The sequence below is a fragment of the Mytilus trossulus genome, chromosome 2 (genome assembly GCF_036588685.1).
Source record: "Mytilus trossulus isolate FHL-02 chromosome 2, PNRI_Mtr1.1.1.hap1, whole genome shotgun sequence".
In the NCBI taxonomy this organism is placed as follows: domain Eukaryota; kingdom Metazoa; phylum Mollusca; class Bivalvia; order Mytilida; family Mytilidae; genus Mytilus; species Mytilus trossulus.
In genome coordinates, this window is record NC_086374.1 from 59603452 (window position 1) to 59630611 (window position 27160).

The window sequence follows — 27160 nt, forward strand, 5'->3', positions numbered from 1 at the left end:
TACACAAAACGTTCACAGTATTTATCAACAGATGGCTGTTTACTAAAAAAAAGCAAAATGTACGAAAACGTCACCTTGCAACCTCATCAAAACGTCATCTTTTTAAAAAAAAGTATCCATTTCGTAAAGTATGAAGAGTAAGCATGGACTAATATCCAATTGTTCAAAATATTTTAAGAAATTAAACAGAAGCTCAGTTATAAGACTTTTGACAATGTGAATTTAAGTATGGATGCAATTTGGGTATTCCTCATTACAGAATCTTGGATAGTTTGGAGGTTGATTCAAACCCATTTTTTTATGACTCAATATGGATTAAAAATCAAACTGGTGTACCTATACAATAAAGAAGGATAGGGCTACAAAAAAAACAATCTTGATCATAAAAAAACGTAGGTGAAAAAAACGTCAAATAGGTGCAATTTGGGTACCGTCACGTTATATACCTTTTACAGCCTCCTTTTCTTTCTTTTTCTCTCCCTTCCTTTGGCCTGACGGTGTACCAGGAGGGGTTCCAACAGGGGTACCTGATTGATTGGTTTGTGAGGAATTACTTAACGAGAGAGGTAATCCATTAATTGCTTCCTCAATCTGTTTCCTTTCTGGCGAATCGTCTTCAACATTTTGTACCATGTTACGGAAAAAAGTTACCTATAAATGTAGAAAAAGAACAATAATTAACTTTTATTTATATGCACTTGTCAGGAAATTAAAACAATTTTCACTGTGGATTCATCTTTATTTGAGGAGTACATGTACTTTTTTCATATATTACAAGGTATAAGTGAACCACAAATTAATTATAGAACACAATAAAAAATTATTTAAAATTTGTTTCCAGAGTGTGTTACCCACATGACATTAAACAAATCCACAGTATTTAAGTTTCAATCAGAAACAAATAGAAATAAACATGTGAATTATTTTGATCTATTGCTAGCCCATTTTGTCTGTTTCACTTTTACGCCAAAATAAATTCCTACTTTCCTACCCTAATTTTAATATTAAGGAAACCTGCAATGCATATTTTTTTGTATGGCCTTACTTTATGGACAGTATTGTGAACTCAATTTGAATGTCACTGGATCACAATTTTTTTTTCATAGTTCAAATGTAAAGATCAATAATTGGATTTTTGAACTTTTGAAAAATGAAACAGTTTTTGTTTAATAAATATTGTATAACATATTGCATTGTAAGTAAGGAAGTACAAATGCACTCATGATATGAACCTTTGAATCTAAATGCAACATTCACCAACCTAAAATAGCATCTCCTTGAAATATAATTTTGCATTAGGAAATACTGCATATTGAATTTATCTGTCTGCTTTTTTTTATGAATATAAACATGATAAATGAAAAATTTTGTGTGATTTTTTGCACCTGTCCCAAGTCAGGAGCCTTTCTTAGTCTTGTATGTTTTTTTAAATTTAGTTTTAATTATATATGTTTTGGAGTTTAGAGTGACGTCCATTTTCATGAAACTAGTTCACATTTTGTTTAGGGGACAGCTGAAGCCTGCCTCCAGATGCCATATTTTCTCACTGTGTTGAAGACCCATTGGTGGCATTTTGCTGATTTCTGATCTTTAGTTGGGTTGTTGTCTCTTTGGCACATTCTCCGTTTCCATTCTCAATTTTACAGAAGAAAAAGAAAATAAAATAAAATGTTACAATAAAATAGATAATATAATTTGGGTATTAATGACTCATGAACAAAAGAGAAAAGTTACAAAAGTAGAAGTGTGTCACCAGGTCACTGTAGTGTGAAAATTACATGTACAGTTCCTGTCGTCTTTGAAGATCAAAATACTTTTTTAAAATAGGTCACAGAATGTTCATTTCATGTTTATTTATATCTTAATTTATTGACAAACAGACCAACGTGCATGACTTGTTTATGAGCAATATCCTGATGAATCGAAATACTAGGAAATAATCACTTGAAATAGTATTCCACTGTCTATAGTGACACACTTATTGCATATCATGTACTAATTTTACATTTACAAGTATGTCAAAATCATATTAGCATTCCAGTCTCTTCCTTAAGGCGTTAGTACAATTGCAAAATTGGGAATTTCTTCTTCTTTGCAGGAACACTTGTTATTTACCAACATTGATAAACAAAAATTGTTTCTTTTTTTTTTTATTCTGATGGGATGACTTCATTTATATTAAGTGGCTTAAGTGTTCTCAGCTAGTTCAATACACTTCAAAATCAATTTACTTTTCCTATTGATAGATATGAAAAACACTTCACTCTTAAATATTTTGTATTTTGATGTTGATATATTTCGCTTTATTGTACCCATTAAATCTATAAATGTTATAGAGGTTTACAATGGAAATAAATTGTTTTAAATTTACTGAGAACCTTAAGGGCTTAAAAATTGCTTTAACCTTGAGCCTGCATGCTAGCTGTATACCTACTTCTAAAAAAATATTATTGATTGAAGAAGATGTTATATATAACTAGAGGTAAAAAAATGCTTATCAAACAGTTACAGTTTGCAAAAACAAAGGGCTTATTACAGATTATCTTCAAGATTTCTTTACCTAAAACATCTATAAATCTTAAAAGAGTTGTATATATACAAAATAGCTCTTATGGATGGAAGGACAAAAGTATAACTGACTTCATAGATATGTCTACTTGTTTTGTAGCAATTTTTTCGTTCTGATTTTCTTACTATCTTTTCTACTTATTTATCAGGACGAAGTTTGTTTCTCTTTTTAGATTCAAAGGAACCTCAGCAGATTTTTGGGTGATTTATGATTGCATGAAGAATTCTATTAATGTTTTGTCATTAAAAAGGGAAGTTTGGTACTTGTTTAAGTTAATCTATTGTCTAGATGATTAATTATACACTGGCTGCTTAAATCATGTAAATCACTGTCAGTTTGTATGTACAATGTAACATGTTTAATTCATAATACTAAAATTTCTTTTGTAAAATTTCTTCATTCAATGGTTTCTTCTTTATTAAAAGATAGTACAAAAGTACCCAATACTGACATTAAACTGTTATAACAGCCTCTGAAATAAAATTCAAATGTTCTCTTTCATTGTGTCTTCTCCAAATTCAAACAAGTATTTTTTTCTTTAATCCAAAACATTAAAAAAACATTGTTTATTCAATCTTTTTTATGACTTTATAGTTGCATCAGGATAAACATGATAAGGTTATCATAACTCTAACAGGATGCACGTACATTTAATCAGCTGGTGTATTGAATAATCCTGGATTACGATTAAAACAAGTAACCTGTACAGTGGGTGAAAAACTACATGTAACATGTTATCTAAATGCTACATAAAATTTACTCGATTGAACGGTTAACCACTCTCATCATGTAATAGCCTTACAAAGAAGCTTACATATCTATTTTGAAAACTGATGAATAAAATTATCTAAACATAAAGTATAAATATAAGCATTGTTAAATATAAGTAGAAGGATTAATTATAAAAATAAACTGATGATTTTAATAATGTTTAACGACCACACCAGGGTTGGTCACAATAATAATATAAAATGAAGCGTCAAACTGTGAAATTCTTGATACTCCACAGTTTACATAGTACATGGATCATTTTCTATGTTCAGGGGACTGTGAAATTAGGTCAAACTCTTATTAGGCATTAAAATTAGAAAGATCATATATTAGGCATTATTAGGGAACATATGTACTAAAATTCAAGTTGATTGGCCTTCAACATCCATGACATCATTAAAAACTTTCACTAAAAACTTAAACCCAAAGCAGGACAGACGGATAAATGGATCGACTAATAAACAGAGGCACTGACCTAAAAACAGTTACATATACTGCCCATATGTTTAGCATAAAAAATATTCTTTCTATATACAAACCAGATTGTTTAGTTGGGTGACTGTGATCAATGTTGATGATCTTGACAAAACCTGTAATCTGTTACCATGGTTATAGTTTGGTAGTTCTGTTCCACAAGTCTCCAAGATGGAGTCTAACAACGAGGATACACAACCCTGCAATGAAAAGACCAAACCATATCAAAATTCTGTTTATGTGTATTTGCATTTCAATTTCCATTGTTCATGATGTCTTTTCTTTGTACATGTGCATTTTGAATAATAACAAGTGTTCTGGGAGTATTGCATGGCAATACACTTATACATGTGTAACTAGTCCCCTACTGGTTAAAAATTCATTTTAATGGAACGGAATTTTAACTTGATCTATAACTTCATGACTTGCAATGACTTGTCATGGTGTCGACTTGTCATGGTGTCGACTAGTCATGGGGTTGACTTGTCATGGTGTTGACTTTTCATGGTGTAAACTACAAATGGGAATAACATTTTGATGCATTTTGTTTAAATTCATTGTTCTTTTGTAAGGTATAACTAGAATGCATGATTGCTTATGAAATTTCAATATTAAACACAAGAACACAAATAGCCAAATGGTAAGCAAAAAATCTCAACATTTCTAAATAAAACTAATTTGTATAAACATGATAAATGTTCATTCTAATATGATGCTCTCCTTTTGCTTGGTAAAACAGCCATGTTTTAACTCCAATGTTGGCAGTAGAACATGATGTGCATCTGTGTGACATCACAATTGAAATGAAACCTCACATGTATTTCGAATAACACCTACATGTAATATAAGATCAAACAAAACATTTTTGTTGGTGTTGGTTGCTTATGCTACAGAGTTAAATAAAATCATTCTACAAGTTAAATTATATAAAAAAAAAAATAATCATGAATTATTTTAATTTGTTTTCTAGAACATTCCTGCTTCGAATATTAATTCTATATTTCATGTATTAACATTGTACAGATCAAAATGGCTGCTTGCTGGGAGCTGGGCCATCTGAAAGTACAATAGTTCAATGCTTGTTTTGAAATGGAAATTCGAAAGCATTATATTTGTCAACATTTTACACCTTGCAATTGCTTTTTCTACAAGTACATGTACATGATGCAGGTATCAATATCTATTGACAAATAATGCCTACAGATAATAAAATGAGCATTGCACACAATGTTGCATGAAAGAATTATTTCTTAAATATTGTCATTAATTGAAAAGGTGTCTATAATGATTGTGAAATGATAAATTTATTTTATTATAATAGTGAAAAAACTATAACAAGAGTGCACACACTGAAATTTCTCGCCTTCTTTACTAATCATTGATATCATGTTGATAGACCTAAATATAAAGCTTTATTACCACTGTCACATAAACTCAACATTAACCAAGAAAACGAAAAATTGATCAATGAACCATGAAAACAAGGTCAAGGTCAGACGAACCATGCCAGGCAGACATGTACAGCTAACAATTCTTCAATACAGCAAATATAGTTGACTTATTGCTTATAAATTAAGAAAAACAGACCAAAACACAAACAGTTAACACTTAGAAATGGACCGTGAAAATGAGGTCAAGGTCAAATAAAACCTGCATAACAGTCATATAGATCATAAAATATTTCCATACACCAAATATACATTGTAGTTGACCTAATACATAAAGTAATAGAAAAATAGATCAAAACTCAAAAACTTAACTTTGACCACTGAACCATGAAAATGAGGTCAAGGTCAGATGACACCTGTGACCTGTCAGCTAGACATGTACACCTTACAATCATTCCATACACCAAATATAGTAGACCTATTGCATATAGTATAAGAAAAACAGACCAAACACAAAAACTTATCTAAAACCACTGAACCATGAAAATGAGGTCAAGGTCAGATGACACCTGCCAGTTGGACATGTACACCTTACAGTCCTTCCATACACTGAATATACTAGACCTATTGCTTATAGTATCTGAGATATGGACTTGACCACCAAAACTTAACCTTGTTCACTGATCCATGAAATTGGGTCCAGGTCAAGTGAAAACTGTCTGATTGGCATGAGGACCTTGCAAGGTAAGCATATACCAAATATAGTTATCCTATTACTTATAATAAAGAGAGAATTTAACATTACAAAAAATCTTAACTTTTTTTTTCAAGTAGTCACTGAACCATGAAAATGATGTCAAGGACATTGGACATGTGACTGATGAAAAGTTTGTAACATGAGGCATCTATATACAAAGTATGCAGCATCAAGGTCTTCTACCTTCTAAAATATAAAGCTTTTAAGAAGTTAGCTAACACCGCCTCCGTATACAAACTAATAATAACATGTGTTTGAAAAAAGAGCACTGCAGGCACAGGTTTTATAAAGTGCTCAACTGAAGAGATGAATTTAGATATACTACATTGTACAATGTATGTACATTGTAGTAAATCATACAAGAGCTACAATTATACATCATTTGTACATGTACCAATCATTGCAAATAGTCAATTTGCCGCTGTAATATTTTACCTTTTCAAATCTGTCGTACAAGTCTTTTTCCTTAGAATCTTCTTCCCACTGAGATACGGCAAGCACTTGTATAATTTGGGCAATCTGCATCAGATTATGGCGGGCAATGTGACTGATATGTATATCCGATGTTATACCATAAGGCTCGGGATCACAGATAGCTGGACACACAAATAATGTAAATACTAAGTCTACACAAATTACACGGATTTTATCAATCTCATGTTTGCCAGTTTTTAGCAGAATATGATAGACCTGCGATATCAGCCATCCTAAAGCTGGCGGAAAACAGTGCATATTATTTTTTAATGCCGACACAAATCTATTTGTTAAAATAACTAGTTTATCTACAATAAATTTTCTATATTCTTGCATTTTTTCAGCATATTGAGGAGTCCCTTCAGCGCCAAATCGTTTCTGCCTTTCTGCAGCAGGGAATCTGACTAATGCTTTCCCCGGGTCAATATCGTAAAACCATTCATCCTCCATCATAAGCTTCATCACTGCTTCATGCAGGGCTGCTGTCAAAAACAACCTTGCTGAGAAGAGACAGTCAAACAGTTGTAAAAACATTAACCGGAATCCACATGAACCCTTTCGTATCAAACGTCGAGGGTCCTCAGCATTAGCCAACTGTAATTCAGCTAATGTTTTCATCATCTGCATTGCTAAGTGTTCATCCTCATGAAGAATAACATTGCCATAAACAGCTGACACAATAGTTTTTAGAACATCTTGAGTATTTTCAACAGTAGATTTTTCCCCGTTATCTATACAATGTGCTGCATAAACTGGACTATCTCTTAAAATTTTCAAAAATTCTCCATATTTGGAGTCTTGGTATCCTAAATATTTATACCCATCTACAAAATTGGTCCATTCTAGTTGGTTGTTATTGCTACAGACTTCCTTTGCTGATATGTTAGATGCAAACAACAGCTTGTACATACACGATCGCTGTTGTCTTGCAATCCACGACTGGTGAAATAAATCATCCGAGTATTTTCTGACATCTTCAAATGTTTTATGTATATTTGTTCGTTGAGCATGAACAAACAAATTCTCCTGTTTGAGATGATGGGCTAGTTCAACCAGATCTGACGGTAGGGTCATTTTTCTTGTGTTTTTATCTATTACTTATCACATCATGGAGTTCTGAAAAAGAACATCAGAGAATTATTAAATGAATTACTCTTTTTTCAAATGTCATACCTCTTTCTAAGGCCAAACAAATACATGTACATTGCACATGTGCTGATTGTTACATGAAATATATACATTGCACATGTGCTGATTGTTACATGAGGAAAAAAATTGGGGAAGTCAGGGTACTAGGTAGAGATTTTTTTCACCATGTTTACATTTACCTTTAATTTGTTTGGGAAACATTTGACTTTAGAAGTTTTTATTGGAAAATGTAAAACTTATTTCCTGTATCTTGTAACGTTCTGATCAATATTCATTGATATATTCACAACAAAAACTATCATCATGATCATATAATTTAAGGAACCAATATTTAGGAAGTAAACTACTTAAGGAAATCATTCTTTTGTTTTAATTCAACATGTTTAATGTTTTTATATATATGAGTATTTTGACTTCAGTTTTAAAATACATTTTGTAATATTTTATTCTTAATTATAAGTTAATATTTTTTTACAAATCACCTGCATATGATGTCAAACAGAAAAACTTTTAAAACACATGATTATTAAAAAAATTATTTAAATGCATCATGTTCATAAAAAACGGGTAATTTCTGTATTGGAAGTTTTTTTTGAGCTAAGAGTTTTTAACCAAAATATTTCATTTCTACGTACAGATCAGGTTCACAGTCACTCTGAAATTAAGCGGAACATTTTGATTAGGAAATGAAAAAAAAAAGCCACTGACAATTGACTGAACTATCTGAATTCATTTTGAACTCTTAAACACTCTTGACCCCAAAACCTTCATTTTAAAAAATCTTGTCTTGATCTTACTGTCATATGATAATCAATAATACGACCCTGAAGCGTTTTTTACTTGATGCATTAAATTTATATTCCACACTTAAACTTCTTTCCACTTAAAATTATGTGAATTTATTGATCGACTGTTTCTATTTTTAACAGATCATACTTAGTTTAATGTTTGATATAAACACAATTCCAATTGAAGTTTTGAAATTGAATACTTAGGCCAATACATAAAACTTTGATAACCTTGATGTTCTAGCAACAATGAACAAAATACATTGTATAGAAGTTCAGACATTGTGAAAGCAAAGAACATTGTAACCCAGGGCCCCTTCTCATAGAAAGGGAGTATAATACAATGAACATGTTATGTTAGCTGTGGAACTGTAGCTCTTAGGTCCTTATGTTATTTTTGACTATTTGCGGACCATCTATGGTCCGCAAATAGTAAAAAAATAACATAAAGACTGAAGAGCTATGGTTCCGCAGCTAATGTTATGTAAGATATGACAAGACATTTTGTTTTATTTCCTTTACTGTTTACATAAAAAGAAAAAGAACATACATGTGTAACAAGAAAAAAATTATGGCAAGGAACATCAGTCTTATAAAAGCATAAGCATGATAAGACTTCTCATCTATCGTGTTTATACGCCATAGGAATCCCAATTTCTTAAAACCATTGAATGTCAAAAAACGTTTTTCACTTATTTGACAAGAATTTAAAATTGTTTATGTCATGTTGCTGATTGGGTAGAAATGTTAAAGTCATTCCAAGATGTGGCAAACAGGCACAAATTCAGACTACAAAGTTGTTGTACATTTATATATATTCGTGGTCATATACAAACTTCCTGATGTAATCTTTATATATGTACATCTTCTGGCTCTTCAGAAATATAACACTTTTTCAACATATCAATTAAACTGTGTAGTCTTTTAACTACATGTAAATTAATCTTTTATGTAGCCTTGACAATTTTTTTTACAACTAGAGATATTTCAAAGTAATAAATAAACTGAAGCTTATTTTCATGGTGTTCAATGATGTGCAAATCCAACATTTCACTCACAGTTTTCGTCAGTTTAGTACATTGTAATACTATGACCAAGAAATGAATTGCTGTTTAATCATGTTTGTGTTTTAATATCAATAATATATAAGCATACATTTACCTTACAAACTCATTAACCTTTTTGACTTTGTCCAGTTTTATTGTAAAGTTATAAACAATGATAAACAAATCATATTTAGATAAAACATATAAATATGCTCTTTGCTCAAACTGAGAGTAAAATTTTTTAAACTAACATTTACAATGTATACATGTTATACTAGATGTATATATGCAATTTGTTGCAAGAGAGCATTGTAAATATATAATTTTTTGATAATAAAAAAAAAAATTGTTTTGTTTACATGTACCTTATGTGCAATCATAACTTTAAGCAATGATACTGAAACCAGCACATATAACATACAAAAATGTGCATGTGATGTTTACATAATTATTGTAATTCGGTAATTAGATCACAATTATATTTCCAGTGGGAGCAGTGACCTTGACACTAAATTTTCTGTCATTATATGGAGACTATAGTATTTAATGCATCTCTGATTAACCTTTGTGCTACTTGTACAATATATATTTCATTTTGACATGACAAATACTTGTGCAGATGTAAATACAGACAAACATTAAAAATGTTATTTGTAATTAGGAGAGAAAAAAAACACCTAAAAATATTAAAATATCTTACTTTTAAAATTAGGCAACCAAATCTTCTGTGTTACTGTTACATACATGTACACCAAGTATTAGAGAATCTGTACATGATATAGCATGGTGAGGCCAAAGCATCAATGCATGTGCAGTTATTAGACAGACCATACGATGTAACTTACATGCTTCAAACCCTAACCCCAATGGTTCCCAAAGCTAAGATAAATTAACTGGAAACTTTGGTCCAGTAAACCTCTTCACGGGACCAGATTCTTTTTACAGGACATGATTTGAACAAAGTTTAAAATTAAACAGGCCTTTTGTCCCAAGGCATGCATGTATCACTTAACTTGACCAAACCAATTTATACAGTCAGTGTTCTCCCCAGACAATTTTAGGGCTGCGATTTTCAGCGCTATCACATTTACCGGGTGTTCTTTTGAACTGACCGCAGAGCTATCCAGCGCGAGTGGTGCTATATTTTTTTCATAATTTTTTTCAAATTTCCAGCTTATTTTTCACTTCAGATCACATGATAAACTGGTTTACTATTTCTGAATGAATTATTTCCGTTGTAATAAGTAACTCCGCTGGACCAGTCTTACGAAGATTAACATCTATTTTTTTAATTAAAAGAATATGTGGAGGCATGTATGAATGAAATGAGATGAAAAAAATTCACTGCAAAACCCTGACAACACTCACAAACTTGTTTTATGAATTTTAAACAAACGATATATATCGATGATTTTTAAAAACGATCAAACACAGCTGTTTGTTACAATTTGCGAGGTTTACTATCCATACATGTACGAACCCCGTTACGGCGTAAATGAGCAATTCTTTGAAGTATTTAATTATAAAAAAAAAAAAAAATGTATCACCTATTCGAACTAACAATTGTTTAGTCAGCAATTCTACAGTAATTTTACCATTGAAAACAATTGAGAGGATATGATAAGAAAAACAAACCCCAAGCTGATACAACTTGAGAAATTTACTTTCTTGAGGTCCAACTTGGATGAAGGCATTTGAATATTATAAAACATAAAGGTCAGAAAAATGAGAAATCATTATGCTAAAAAATGACAATTCCTGTCAAACAACGTTACTGTTACGTAAGGTTAATAGTACACTGCTACAGTGGATTACAAAACCAAACACAGAAGCTGACAATGACTATTGTTTGTCCAACATGTTCTGCAAAATCACCTGTTAGTGCTAAGGTTTCTTCACATAGGCAGTCTGGTGTAGACCCATCATGGAAAAAGACTTCTCCTTGGGTTTTTACAGATATTATGAGGATTACATGAATTTACAATGGAGAAAAAAAAGACTACTTCTATATCCAGACAATAACATTAACAAACAAAGGGGTATTAACTTCCATAAGCATGATTAGGACATCATTACAAGAAAAATCAACAATTGCATAATATAAGAAAAACACAACAAATCAATTACAAACAAACCACAGGCCGCAACAAAGAATTTGTTGAAAATTACACGCTTACCACAGCGCTATCCAAGAATCCTGGGAGAATGCTGTATACTGGTCATTGCCCATTGTTCTTCAACTTTGGCAATGTAATGACTGCTACCCCCCTCCCCCCAAAAAAAAATAATCATGATTAAATAATATTCCTAATCTTTTGTGTTATCAGAAACAAATCTACTTTTTCTTTACCCTAAAATCCCTGTCATCAGGCCATCTTAAACAAGCTCTTTCAATCATGTCAATAGCTTGTCCAATAAACTAAACTGGCACTAAACTTGAAGACACTGCAGGAAAGGAGAGCTCAATGTACATGATGTAAGGTCATCATGTTTGACAGAGTAGTGCACTAACTGATTACCATACCTACTACACAAATTCACAGCCAGTAACATCATCAATAAGAGGACAAAAAGAAGGATTCCTCATTCCTTTTGTCAGGACTCAAGCATAACAATACTCGTTTTTTCCCAGACACTATCAGAATATAGACTACCACAACACTTAGTAAGCTGTACAACCCTTGAATCTTTCAAAAGGGGTCCATATAGATTTTCAACCTTGTTTTTATCATTATTTAAAAGAATCACCTTATTTACTGTAGATAATTCACACTTACCCGCACATTTGTTGTTCTCACAGCGAACATGTACATAAAACAGTATGATAATACTTCCATGGGAGGCCTGTACTAGTCTATAAAGGACGAAGAAGAAAGAAACTAGAAAACTTTTCTGACTAAAAACAGCGAAATCTTTGTTGTTAATTTTCCAAAACTGTCTAGAGTTCATTCATGTCATTACAATAGCACAAGTGTTGTTTAATAGTGGTCTCAGTTCAGAGCAAATATAGAGGAGAGACCTCCTGCGTTTGGAAAAACTAAGGTAGGTAGAATAGCGTGTGCATGGTTGTGTTTAGATACAACTCGTTTAATACACAAGTGTAGTCTGCAAATCACCTCCCACTGAGAATCGGATGAGGTATTTTGACCAAACCAGGATAACTAAGTGATGATACCAATATTTAAGGATGAGCTAATCCTACATAAGTATTAAGGGTACTGAAGAAACTCTGTGTCATTTACCTGCACTATCGATAAAACGGTAAAAGTTAGGTTTTAGTCCTCCCCCGAAAAGTCACCCTTACCTTATTTACAGTTCATTACGCATGACCGGATGTAGATGGGAGATAACTGCTTCAAGTTGAAAAAGCATAAGCTTTCATAAAAGCTGAACCAGTCCGACTTTAAATACCGACAGTATGGCCAAGGGCTGTATAGCCAATTAAGAACGTTAAAAACTTCGATCATCATTTCTGTGCACACGTTGACAAGTAATTCGTTGACAACTCTATCTGATATGAAAGCTGAGAACAAAGTTACAATGGTAAAATTATAGTTTAATTTAAAAAAACAAAAAGTAAAATCACAAAAATACTGAACTTAGAGGAAAGTCTAATCGAAAAGTTCATAACCACATGGCAAAATAAAAAAAAAACCACTATACACATCTAAAACGAATGGACAAGAACTGTCATATTCCTGACTTAAAAGGAATTTTCAAATGTAGAAAAGTGGTGGATTAAACCATGGCTAGTTTTATAGCGCTAACCCTCTCACTTTGATGACAGTCTCATCAAATTCCGTTAGATCTACAATGATGCGTGAACTAAACAGACATAATTAATAAAATAGTCAAAATATGGGTAACCGTACAGCAGTCATCATCGTGTGACAATTTTAAAAACAATAAAGCTCTCAGTATATTAGATTTTTAAATATTGTATGTGTTATATCATTTTTGATTTTGTTATTGGTCACAGTCAATCATGGGAACAGTATATATACTTGTTCCATGTAAATCATCAAAAGCGAACTTAATACTATTATTATCTAGATATGCACTTTCATGTCGAATCCTGTATCCTGACATGATGGCGCATGCAATATCATGTTTTTTTTCTCTGACTGTTTATGTTGTCTTTACACTAAATCCATTGGATGTTCAGTGGATGTGTAATGATTGTCTAAGATGTGTGACTTTTTGGGAAAAAATTTGGTTGCTTATATAGGGAATCACTGAAGCGTGACCGGAGCGGGCCCCCTCTTAGGTCAGTTAGTGGGCCCCCACTTATGAAAATTTATGGATCCGCCACTGTAAATTACACCGCCACATTCTCTATGTATGTGCCTGTCCCAAGTCAGGAGCCAGTATTTCGGTGGTTGCAGTTTGTTGCTGTGTTTCAGATTTTTTTGGGTAAAATAATCAACGTTTGTTTTCATTACGTTAAGCCATTCCAATTGATATTTTATAGTGTGTCTTTCTATGTTGGGATGTTACACTATTGTTTCAGATAAGGGGAATGATTGGTGACACAAAACGTTTAATCCCGCTGCAATTGTTTGCACCTTTCCTAATCTAATGTTCAGAAGTTGTCGTTTCATTATGTGGTTCATAAGTGATTCTCGTTTCTCTTTTTTTTTATATAGATTAGACCGTTGATTTTCCCTTTTGAATAGTTTTTAACACCAGTGATTTGTTGGGGTCCTTCAAAGCTTGCTGCTCGGTGTGAAACAAGGCCGGCTCCGTGTTGAACACAGTACCTTGACCTAAATTATTTAACTTTTATAAATTGTGACTTGGATGGAGAGTTGTCTCATTGGAACTCATATCACATCTTCCTATATCTATAAAGGGACTTGAATACAAGTCAGAAATATAGTTTAGAGAAAAGGCACAATGTTGGATAGAAAGGTCATACGTTTTTTTAATACACGTAGACGATTAACGTGTGATATATCTGACCTGTACTCAACTATGATTTCAGTTTTTTTATTGATCATCGTAGTTCTCAACATCCCCCCACCCCCACCCCCGAAATTCCGTCCATTTCAATATTTCTTTCCGTTTATGTTCCATTTTCCGTTTCCGCTGCGTTTTCCGTTTTCGTCGTTTAATCACCCATTTAAATTGCTCTCAAGCTTTCGTGATTCTTATGTTAGACATCTGTAAAAAGAGTGGTTGTTTATTGCTCTTGGATAAATATGATATGTGAATCTACGGGAAAATTGGAACTCTGATCTTTTATAAATTATGCTTTACTTACCATAGGCAGTATATTGAAGAAGAAAAGAGGAAGAAGTCAGAAGAAGAAAGAAGAAGAAGATAGAAGAAGATGATGTAGAATAAGCCAATTCTATCAGAAATGCAAAATCAAAACTACCTCAATTTTTAAGAAACATATGTCAAATCACGATTGTTGATAACAGAGCCAAACTGAAATGACAAGATGTTTGTGAGTTACACCAATAAATTTTTTTGTGTTGCTAAAACCAACATTGATATCTGGTATCCACTTTGGTAATTACTGTTTTTAAATCTCTATGCTAACTTAGTCTAGATTGCTAAACGAACAGCTAGCTGACCGACGCAAAGCAATGCATTTTTTAAATATAATACGGTAACAAGTTTTAATAAAAATGCGGGGGTCTCACTGGCACTCATACCACAATTTTTTTTATATCTATACTAAAGATACAGTTGAATGTTCATTATCTTATGACAGATCAGCGCTTGAGTTTGTACTTTTCTTGAAGTACTTGGCAATGAAAAGGAAACTCTTTAATGGTATTTGAAATGTTCCGTATGATTTGCTTTATTTGTAACGTGTTCTGCGCAGTTTCAGACCCTCTCCGGAAGTAACAAGAGAACAATATAAAGAACGTCACAGTTGCACACATTTTCTGAAAATATCAATGTATTACCTCACTTAAAGCTTTTTGATGCTTGTGTTAAACCTATACTTCTTTATTGTAGCGAAGTTTGGTCTCTGTATATGATAAAAGATATTACAAATCTAGAGTCAAAATATTGGTCATTGGCTACCATCAAAGTCCAAATTAAATTTGCAAAAACTTTAATTGGAGTAAATAAATCAGCTGTCAATTTAGCAGTACTAGCTGAACTTGGTATGTATCCAGTTTTTATAGAAGCTTTAAAACTGTCAATTGGCTTCTGGTTGCATGTCATAAAATCTGATAACAATTGTTTACTAAAAGATGTATATTGTTCCAACCTGCAATTAACCAATGGATTTGCTAAAAAGATTGAACAGTTACTTGCTACATTAAATTTTTCACATGTTTGGAAAAATCATGATACTATTTCAAAAAAGCGTTTATTATATGCAATTCATACCAAACTTAATGACAGATATCTTAATTATTGGAAAGAAAATATATTTTGTGATAATAAATCAGTCCATGGTAATAAGCTGAGAACATATAGACAGCTTAAAGAAAATTATAAATTGGAAACCTATTTATTGTTAAATATAGACAGAAAAGTAATAGGGCATTTTGCTAAAATTCGTATTAGTAATAGTGTTCTTAGAATTGAACAAGGGCGTCACACTAAAACCCCTGTAGAAGAAAGAATTTGTCCTTTGTGTCTCTTAGAAGTAGAAGATGAATTTCATTTCACTTTAAAATGTACAAAATTAAATATAATTAGAGACCAACTGTTTTCCAGAATTAGTGAAATAGTTCCCTCTTTTATCAATATGACTTATGAAGCAAGATTTAAATTTTTGTATACGTGTGTTGAGACTGATATAATTAGAATTATTGTTAAATTTATAAGCGACATGTACATTTCTAGAAATGCTCTATTAAGCACTAAATAACTTTGTGGTACCACCTCCTCATATAATGTTTATAAATTTGGTATGAGATATATATATGTTTGTATGTTTTTGTATAACAAATTTGTATTGTCTTGGTATCAATCCTGTAATTTTGGATTTTAAACCAATAAAAATTACTTACTTACTTACTTACCACTGGTAACGTCTCCAACGTCGTTGCAAAGGATCGACAAAGATTAACACACACATATCGTTGTATATTTCTTAAAGATTTTTGAAACAGTTTTACAAATTATTACTGACGTATTTATTGTGTAAGGACAGATAATTGTAAAGAAGGTAGGTAAACTAACCTAATATGATTTTAGCAGGTATTTTTTGCCGTGCTTATGTAGAACAATGCAGCTAGAAGGAACATCAAATTATACATGTGTTTCCCGAGTTAACATAAAATCAATGTATAATTACTTAAAATTGAACCATAATGATTGCTTAAAATTTACAAACTTTCAATTTGTATAGAATCGAAACAAACAGAAGCATAATATACATTACAAATTCAAGGAAAATTCTTGTATAATCAGTAGTAATACTTTATTCAAGTTTATGAGCATTTCAACTTAGTACTGTTCCTTTCCATTACAGAGACAGAAAATTTTATATTTGTAATTCAAATCAAAATAGGTTTTATTTACGCAAAACTGACCACGCAGATGTTTATCAACTTAAAACAATTTAAAATAACCTCAGACATTTTAAAATAATATATGAGAAAATGATGCCTGTGCCAGGATTCATATGTTTGAAGAAAAATGTCTGATTTATTTTTCCGGGTCCATTTTAGATGGCTGACATCCGTAATGTAAATGAGGTATTGGAATCTGTAAAGAGAAAACTCCAAGATGACTATGACAGACAAATTTACGAAGATTTGTACAGAAAATCAGGTTTGTAATTGAACATTAACAAGTTTGAAAAAAAAAAGAAAAAAGAAAGAAAAAAGTAGTATTTCAAGCTACTCATAATAGGCGTTTACTCTTAAAAGAACAATTTGAGAGAATTAAAAAAAAAAAAAACTAAATGGAGTTCTGACTTGGTTTGTGATGGATTATAATACTGGCTCACAGACTATAATGAATTTCAGGAAGCTGTATGAAAATTGCGCTTAATGTTTGCATTATGCCTTACATTTTACATGTGTGCTTAATTTTAGTTGTGCTTAAATTTTAGTTATGATTCAGTTCTCCATGGCATGTTAAGATGTGTAGTTAAGAAATGCTTTGCGTGTATTTTATTTTGCCTGTGCTGTTTCTATGCATTTGAAATACTTTGATGCTAATATATACAATGGGCATGTTGTGTGTTTTAATGCATGTTATGTATATGTTGATTATATTCGGTAAAAACTCTCAAAGAGCTTATGTTAGTATTGTTATGATGTATCTATGGATGAAATGCTGAACATTATTTTCATACAATTAATTTAGGAATTAATTAAAAGAGGTGTATTGCATAATAAAATACATTATTTTTTTCTTCTCGTTTTTTTTTAGTTATTGCTGATATGCAATGTCTGTTTAACTTTTATTACAGAGGCTGCAACGGCTGCAACAAAGAAGTTGTTAGACGAACTCAAAAAAGACGCTCAGTCTATCTCGGAGTTAAATATTTGGAAAGATATTGAAAATATGAGAGAAGCCTATCAGTATGAAGAAGAAGAAAACTTTCTCTGTGAAAATATAGGTTTGTATTGATGGGCGTATGACATTTGCGCCGATTTTGAAAAATTTCATTTTTTCATTTGCGCCGATTTAATTTTTTCATTTGCGCCGATTTTATATTTTTTCCTAATTGGATTTACAGGTTAGTTACAGGTAAGTTCATACTTTGACATTGGCCGAACACAGAGTATAAAGACAAATCAAATGACATTGCAATTGGTAAATAGCTATCCCAATGTTTCGGGTTACCATTCCTTTCCCTAAATGAAATCGATGACTGCTTCACGTTTGACTTTGTCTGACGCTCCGCGTTCTGATGACAAAGACAACGTACAAGTACACATTCCATAACGGCCAACCAATTCGTGATGGCTTCCATAAAATTAACGAAGGGATGATTTCAACTTCACCATGTGGAACTCTTGGTTTAATAGCTCCCTTGTGAGAAAATGCGAACTCAAGAAATGCCCCCACCAGTTCGTATGCCAGACAAAGAAAAGATGGCCTTCTTTATCGACAATTACGCCAAATATAGAAGAGACGAAATCATAAGAAAGGAATATAATAGATGTGTTGCCTACTATACATACTCGGCAAATGCAGATTTATGATTTGAATGTATTCCGTTTTAATGGATTTGAATGCTGTATATACATATATTTTTAATTCGTCATTTTAGTATAAACAAAGTGCTTTTATCTTAGGTTTTTACTTCCGATTTAAAACAGGAGACACCAGTTATACGCAAATGAAAAAAAATTAAACTGCAAGCTTACATCTGAGAGAAAAAAACAAGCCGAGACATGTTTTTAATTTCAAGAAAAAAACTACGATCTAAAATGTTCGCCTCATTACGAGTCACACACATCACTGTCTCAATCAAAGACCTCAATGATTAATTTACACTAAAGTCCAAGCATGAATAAAACTATATGAATAACTTTGCTATCAATGGTATTCAAAGTCAATATATTCTTGTGCCTTTAGGTTATCACATTAATTTTTGTTTCTCCCGCCAATAATACAATTTCACTTGATGATCAAATTTTCAAAACATGAAATCAAGTAAACTTCTTTTCAATTATAGTTAAGTTTCAGAGGATTGATAGTGTTTATAAGAATAAGAATAAGAATAAGAATATTTTATTTCCAATTAAAGGGCCCTATAAAGAGCTTTCATGACGTTACATACAAGTACATATGATTAGACATAAATTAGAGACATATAATATAAGAAAACAACATTGTTTAGTACTATTAAAAATGGTATAAAAAGCCAGGACAGAACCAGACAATACAATTTAGATCTTTTAAATATACCATTTAAAATCATATACCACTCAAAATATGTATATTTGTGGCTAAATTGTATTCATTATTTTTGAACTTCTCCTTATCTCTAGATTTTTAGATAAATAGAATCATAATCAAAACAGTGTGGTCCTGGCCATTGATTGACGACCTAAATGATCCCATTGACTGGGACAGATAAGGTGAACGTTTGTCGGTAACAACCACTGCTCACTATGTACTTGTTACAGACGCTGAATCTGTGGGGTCACAAGAGGTTCTCAACACCTAAATAATGCAATTCGAAAAACGAATCCGGAATAATACAATGTGTTGATTTATCTCAATAATAGAATCAAAACATAAAGTTTATTCCTGAATAATTTTTCGAATTCTTTTATTATTAGAGGCGTTAAGAACCTTTGGTGACCCCACAGTTTAAATTCTATCATAAGTAAGAAGTGAGCAATGGTCGTTACAGAAAAACGTTCACCTAATCTGTCTCAGTCAATGGGATAATTTAGATCGTCAATCAATGGCCAGGACCACACTGTTTTGAATATGATTCTACTTTCCTAAACATTTATACACATTTAAATTTTCTTGTGTAAATAGCCATAAAAACTTTGAAAAATTGTCTAACGATTGAAAATTATTACAATTTAGAGATATTTCAGTAAAAAAATCATTTCTGTTATCAATATATAGTGGACATTCACTTACAAAGTGAATCTCATCTTCAACTTTATTTAAAGTACAGTATAAACATTTTCTGAGTGTCCTATTCACATACAGTTTGGTATATCTATCAGTCTCAATTCTTAATGGATGAGCGCTTATTCTAATTTTACAGATTGATTGTCTTAATCTAAAATCTTTTAGATCCAAATATTTTTCAAAACAAAATAGAGTTTTAAAGGAAAAATAGGTAGTAAGTTTACCTTGATCTGATTGTAAAACTTTGTTTCTATTTTCCTTCCAGAAATGGAGATAGTTTTTATATAGCTTATCTTTGATAAATTTTGTGAAAGAGTAGATACTGGTTTTTAAATTACATGTTTGTATGCCTAGCTTTTTTAAAATACAGTCTATACTTGAAAACATGTATTCACTTTATTATTGTGAAGTTCTTTACTACATACATATGCATCATATAATAAAATGTTCTTAGAATTATTAAGTCGATGATAATATTTCAACATTGCTAATATAATATAAAAATACATTGGATATCTACCTAGTTCAGAAGTCACAGCAAGATTACTGGATTTCTTATTTACACCTAGAACATATTTCATAAATTTGATATGTGATTTTTCAGATGTATCATTTGAAAACACCTTTTCTAATATATATTGATCATTTTTCTTACATGCAGCTGAGTTTAAAGAAAACATACCCCAGACTTCACATCCATAGGTTAAAATTGGTTTTACAGTGTGGTCATATAAATGAAGTAAAGTTGAAACAGTAGGGTTTGACGATGACATACATTGTTGTAATTTAAAACATGCTTTCATAGACTTTTTGTACATTTCATCTTTACATTGAAAAAATTTACCACTGGGTATAAAAGTGATTCCCAAATATTTATAACTATATGTACAACCAATAGCTTTTTTATATGTTTTTTTCATCATTATATATAGTTTTCGACATTTCAGTTCCAATAGAGTCTAGCGACAATTCTTGGTGGATCGCAAGTGAAAATGTTTTACCTGAAGTTTTACCTGAAACAAAAGAGAAGAAAAAATCTGGAGTTAAATACATTTTCACTACACGTAAGTTTTAATTGAGACATAAACACGAACACTTATACATGCCAATATTATTTGAAAATGAAAAAAAACACCATAAAAAGGTTGGGTAAAATAATCCCGTTAAATTTATAAAAACTGTGATATCACACTATTTCCGAAAGACTAATTACCGTAAATATCGCTATTTCTCATTCGTTATCGAGGAAAGCTGACCAAGAAAGGTTCAGAAGAGCCTCTATTTCAATTTCCTAAATGTTATCGTGCAGTTTGAGAAATATGTATCATTGACATCGTTATAATTGCTTGCAGGTCCTTATTCAGAGATTGCGCACATTCACCAAAGGGACAAACCAATATGGCTTGATGTAGATTTAAAGGTAGGTATATACATTGCAATACAGTGTTAAAAAACTAACACTATGTTGAAAGTCCATAAAAACCGGAATAGTTCTCAACTATATCAACAAAAAGAAAAGCAATTGTAGAAAAACTGTCATATTTCTGTCATTTTTAAAAAAAAAGATCCGTCAAACAATTAATGGTTTAAGCATATGGTATGATTGCATATGAGACAAAAGTCCCCATGGACAAAATAATAATTAGGAAAACTATTACTGGTCACTGCACGGCCTTCAACAATGAGTACTCTTTATCTGAACAAAATAATAATATTCTTCTTAGATACATACAATTATTTGATGTTAACCAAGGCTCCGTGTTGAAGGCCGTACATTTACCTGTAATGGTTTACTTTTATAAATCGTTGTTTGGATGGAGAATTGTCTCATTGGCACCAGCACCACATCTTCCTACATCAATATAAAAAATTATATCAAATTACCTCCACAAATTGTTGGAATACTACTCTAAAAACGAAGTTAGAACTAACATTGATACCAAGGGTTTCAAAAAGAGTTATTGTTAGTGAAAACATATTGCAATAACTCCGACCAAGTAAATATGCAAATGTTAATGCTTTATTTATTTTAAGCAAGCGTACACGTGAAATTTATTAAATATATATAGTTGGATCGATACCTCTGTTTGTGGACTATCAGTCCACAATGGCATCATCAGCTCAGTAGTCAGTACAGACATGATATATATTACAAAATCCCGCTTATAAATTTCGAACATCGAAATTATCAAGAAACTAGATTTCAACTCCTTCAGTGTTCCTATAACGCATAGACATTTTAGTCTAGATTACACTATTAATCATTCGTCACCTTAACTTTATTATTGTTATTGCGAATTTATTGTTTCCGATAGAAAGAGATTGTACTAGGAGAGCCAGACGAAGAGGAAAGACAAGCAATGGAGCTAGAAGAAAAGAAGATGGCATTACGCTACGGCCCTGGAAAAGAAACAATAACTAGTAACCTTTTTAACAATGGAAAAAACAGAAAACAGAAGGATGAAGAAACTAAAAATAAAAGAAGAACAGAAATATACAACATGTTAAATTACGGTACTAAAAAGAGACAGACGGAGGAGGAAAACAAAACTAAAAGGAAACAAACAAAAGGTATAACAAAAGTATATATAGAACACACTCAACTCCGATGTGCTTTTATCTCATATAGTATATTTTATTTTTATCTGACTATTTGTTTTTGGGATACATGCATTTCTAACATGTTTTTGTCATTATCAAATGATTTTTTTTTTGCATATATATTTGTATTAGAATAGGATGTCCTAAATAAAAAAAAGGTTAACAGAAAATATATCGTAGATGAGCTTAGCATTAAGTTTGTAGATAACACCACAGTTGTTTTGTCCAATTTATATTTATAACTGGTTTTGTTTATTTTTCAGGTGAACCAATCACGAAGAAGAAGCATACCGTCCAAAGTATCATCGATACGTTGTGTTCATGCTTCAGAAAAACCAAACCAGAAGAAGCACTGTGATAAGACATTTTTATTCATAGTGGTTATTTTTTTTTCCCTTCTTTTACTTGATGAATAAATGTTTATTTTCATCACATCTTTGATTTCGTTTTTTTAAATAATAATAATTTACAAACAACTGCAAATGATTAAAATTCTTTATTTTATATTAGGAATGATTACCCAATACTGAACGTATATTTATATAGACAAAACACATAAGCAGAAATTAAAGACAAGAATACAAAAAAACGAACAAAGCAGAATAACACAATATGGCGAGATATTTAAGTACCCGGCCAACATAATTACACAGAAATTGACTATACAGTAAAGTTTAAAAATGTAAAAATATATGAGAGCCCAGGTGGTCGTGTGGTCTAGCGGGACGGCTGCAGTGCAGGCGATTTGGTGTCACGATATCACAGTAGCATGGGTTCGAATCCCGGCGAGGGAAGAACCAAAAATTTGCGAAAGCAAATTTACAGATCTAACATTGTTGGGTTGATGTTTAGACGAGTTGTATATATATATATATATGCCATTTTATTTTTTCTTTGATGAAATTGTTTTTTTTTATCGTGATTAAGATAAAAACAAACCGTTGACTACTGTATCTTGACATATTTACCTAAAATGTTTATTTGTTTTGCTCACACGTACATTGTTTTCAATATAATCGAATTTTCTACGACTGTCTTACAAGTGAGATCTTTAACTAGCTATAAAACCAGATTTTATCCACCATTTTGTACATAAGGAAATGTATTACCAAGTCAGGTATATAACATTTGTTTTTCATTCATCTAATGTGTTTGAGGTTTCGATTTTACAATTTGTTAAGGGACTTTCGTTTTGAATTTTGTTTAGAGTTCAATTTTTTTTTACCTTATACTTAAATACACATTTTTATAATATACTAGTATTAGAATATACATTTGTTCCGATCCCTTATCAACTAACATAGCTTTAAGTCTACTAGCCCTAAGATGTCTCTACTCTGTGCATTTCATTCCAATGAACTTAGGGAATTCATGAACCTTACAAACAAAGTGCAAGTTTACTAATATATAACCTTGTAAACGTTACATTCATTTCTAAAGAATATTCGGTAGATAAAAACCGAATAGTACATTCTAGTATATCTAGTCTTTGCTGATATCTTTATGCATAGATCAGTGCATACATACATGTCTGTGACCTTCTTTTTATGTCGACCAAACGATAAGTACCGTTAGAAAATCAGAAGGAATACAACTTGAAATTATGGTGAGTACTTTCCCTCTATGTTATTTAAATACAGGAAACTGAAAAAATAAACAACCCCAAGTTTACTGAGTATGGACAAATATTGTAAATTATTACAAATATACCCAACTCAAAAGTCACTTCAAAACGGAGAAATCCACAAATACAGAAGACAAAAATCAAACGTTAGACTTCATCAACCAACAGAACGAATGGAAAAAAGTGATCATATTCTCGACTTGGTACTGGCATTTTTCGAAGACAGAGTAGCACATGGTTTTATGGCTAGCTAAACTTCCCACTTGAATGACAATGGAATCGAGGAAGTAATAACATTTAGTATTTTTTTTATTGTTCGTAAGTTTTTATGACTAGAAAGAATTTCGTATGGTTATAAAATATTTAAAAAGAAAGACAGACAGACAGACAGTTTACACAAATTAACAACAGTCCATATAACACTTTACATGTGGTACTAGCCGTGTTGCTCATCAGAAGTATTCATCAGGTGCTACGTGGCATACGACGCAGAAAATATGACACGATAGGAGAAAATCTGCAGTCATCAGTGTCACAACAGTCATGTTAAGTCATGATGGCTTCCTTGTCAGTTTCGAAGAGATGGTTCAGTTGTAGTAACTTCATCCCAAGTAATTTGGGCATATCATACCACCGGTGATCATACACATATTAAAATTTTCACAAAGGAAACAGCAAAATGAAATAAAATAGTTGAAAAGGTTTGAAATCTTTAAACATTTCTTCAACGAAATAACTTATGAAATATGTCATTTAGATTATGTTGAATATAGACTTTAAATTGCACTATTGCAAACAAATGTTATTCGTTTTTACTTTAGTTGTCAACCATGATATCCATATTTTTTAAATTACAGATGAAATCAGTCATCTTTTTCCTCTCTCTGATAGTTTACATGTAAGTCAACATAGTTTTTCATATTACATTTTTAAGACATTATTTGGTTATTAATCAGAAGTTCTGACAACATAAAGAAACAGAAAGAAAACATTGGTTGGATATGACTGTTTCAAGATAACAGCAGTATTGATTTTCACAAAACCGTCAATTATCTTAGATTGAATTAATACTTGTCAATTCTTTGTGAATCTTATTATATGTATATTAAAATAGCGTAATAGCGTATCATATATACATTAAAAAAAATCAAAATAGCGTATCATATATATTTAAAAAAAATCAAAATCGCGTATCATATATATATAAAAAAAAAATCAAAATCGCGTATCATATATATTAAAAAAAAAATCAAAATCGCGTATCTTATATATTAAAAAAAAAATCAAAATCGCGTATCATATATATTAAAAAAATAATCAAAATCGCGTGTCATATATATTAAAAAAAATCAAAATCGCGTATCATATATATTTTAAAAAAAATCAAAATCGCGTATCATATATTTAAAAAAAAAATCAAAATCGCGTATTATATATATTAAAAAAAAATCAAAATCGCGTATCATATATATTAAAAAATAATCAAAATCGCGTATCATATATATTTAAAAAAAAAAATCAAAACCGCTCCATTGTAGCTTATCAGACTCGGAACCACAAAGAGAAGTAGTTTTGTTTGACAGAGCAGACAAAAATAGAGACGGTCAATTAACACGGGCAGAACTGGACAATGTGTACCTGCTTTTTGATGTAGATCGTACGTATTCGCTTATTATAATGATAATTGGTTAATGAATCAGGTAAACAAATAAATCATGCATATTCATGTAGACTTGAACAAATCAGATTAGTAAGTTCAACATCGAGTGTAGAGTGGTATGAAAGGATTAGCAATTCAGACTGTCAGATAGTTCTAGATATGACAATAGTAGAAATTTAGAACAACAACAGGCCACACCTCAAAATATCAATGATAACAATGATTTTTCTAAAAGGGAAATGACAAAAATACCGAAATCCATTGAAAATTCCGATCGGAAAGTCTCTTATCAAATGGCAAAAGTTCAAATACATCAAACATACATATCAAAAAGACATTAAAAATACAGATATCCGAGAAAAATTCTAAACGGAAAATAAAAAGCTCAAACGAATGGATAACAAATATCATATTCCTGACTTTGTAAAGACATTATCTTATTAGAAGATGGTGGATCAAACCCGGCTTTATAACTAGCTAACATTCCATCATATTGACTACAATGTGTGAACAAAACAACAAACGAAAATAGGGGTACAGTAGTAAATTTTAACGTTCCTATATCATTATGACAATGAGCACAAATTCTTCGTCTTTCATGCATAACAATATTGCGTTCTTCTTTTAAAAAAAAATGGCATATTTTCCAACAGATGACCATAGTATTACAAGTGCAGAGTTTACAAAAGACTGGGTTGTTACATATGCAATCGGAAATAGTAAAGAAGCAGCCAAATTATTTTCTAAGGCCGATGTAAATGAAGATGGTGTCATCAACAAGCACGATTTGCCTTTTGTTTTTACATACTTTGATATGGACAGTAAGTTTTTTTTAAGATATTTAAATGACAATAATTGCATATTTAATCTTTTTCTTATAAATCCGTGGTAACAATTGTACAATTTCTTATATTTTATTAAGTTTCTATCAGTGTTAAAAACCACAATTATACACTGTGTTCGGACATTTATATTAATAAGAAAAATAAATCAAATTTTTTTGTAATCTATTCCTTTCTTTTTATCTCATTGAATATATATAAAATGAAATAAGCATTCTTTATTAGAATTAATAATATATAATTATTAATTTTGTTGTTAAGGTGATGGCCATGTAAGTGTAAATGAATTTCTGACACAGTGGGGACAACTGAAATTGGAAGCAGGCCTTGAAACCATTGACATCCATCTTGATAACAATGTAACAACTACTTCCAGTGGATAACAAACTACACACGGATAAAGCCCGAAACATAAGACACAACGGTGGGACTTCTGAAGGACTCGGCGAACATAATTCTAAATTATATTAAATAATTTACTTGATAA

The 27160-nt window shown here is 31.3% G+C and overlaps 3 protein-coding genes across 4 annotated transcripts in view; 2 read left to right on the forward strand and 1 right to left on the reverse strand.

Moving 5' to 3' along the window:
* Positions 1-12742, reverse strand: part of LOC134707662 (GTPase-activating protein and VPS9 domain-containing protein 1-like) — a 39149-nt gene extending 26407 nt beyond the window's left edge. The window contains exons 1-4 of one of the 2 annotated variants that reach the window (XM_063567633.1): positions 12721-12742; positions 6395-7549; positions 3880-4014; positions 447-651 (exon numbers count right to left, since the gene is read on the reverse strand). In XM_063567633.1, the coding sequence (XP_063423703.1) occupies positions 447-651; positions 3880-4014; positions 6395-7507 (1453 nt within the window). In that variant the 5' untranslated portion in view covers positions 7508-7549; positions 12721-12742. Of the gene's footprint in view, positions 1-446; positions 652-3879; positions 4015-6394; positions 7550-12658 lie in introns of both variants that reach the window. The other variant, XM_063567632.1, reaches the window with a different exon arrangement.
* Positions 12743-16416: 3674 nt separating this feature from the next.
* Positions 16417-22932, forward strand: LOC134705910 (uncharacterized). The gene is made up of 7 exons (XM_063564624.1): positions 16417-16557; positions 17063-17165; positions 17812-17961; positions 20894-21010; positions 21299-21366; positions 22262-22517; positions 22811-22932. Exons 2-7 carry the CDS (start codon positions 17063-17065, stop codon positions 22903-22905), a joined length of 789 nt encoding a protein of 262 aa, XP_063420694.1. The 5' UTR covers positions 16417-16557; the 3' UTR covers positions 22906-22932.
* A 1089-nt stretch (positions 22933-24021) lies between these two features.
* On the forward strand, positions 24022-27160 carry LOC134705280 (uncharacterized). Its single transcript, XM_063564031.1, has 5 exons — positions 24022-24153; positions 25029-25069; positions 25710-25828; positions 26485-26652; positions 26935-27160. Exons 1-5 carry the CDS (start codon positions 24151-24153, stop codon positions 27054-27056), a joined length of 453 nt encoding a protein of 150 aa, XP_063420101.1. The 5' UTR covers positions 24022-24150; the 3' UTR covers positions 27057-27160.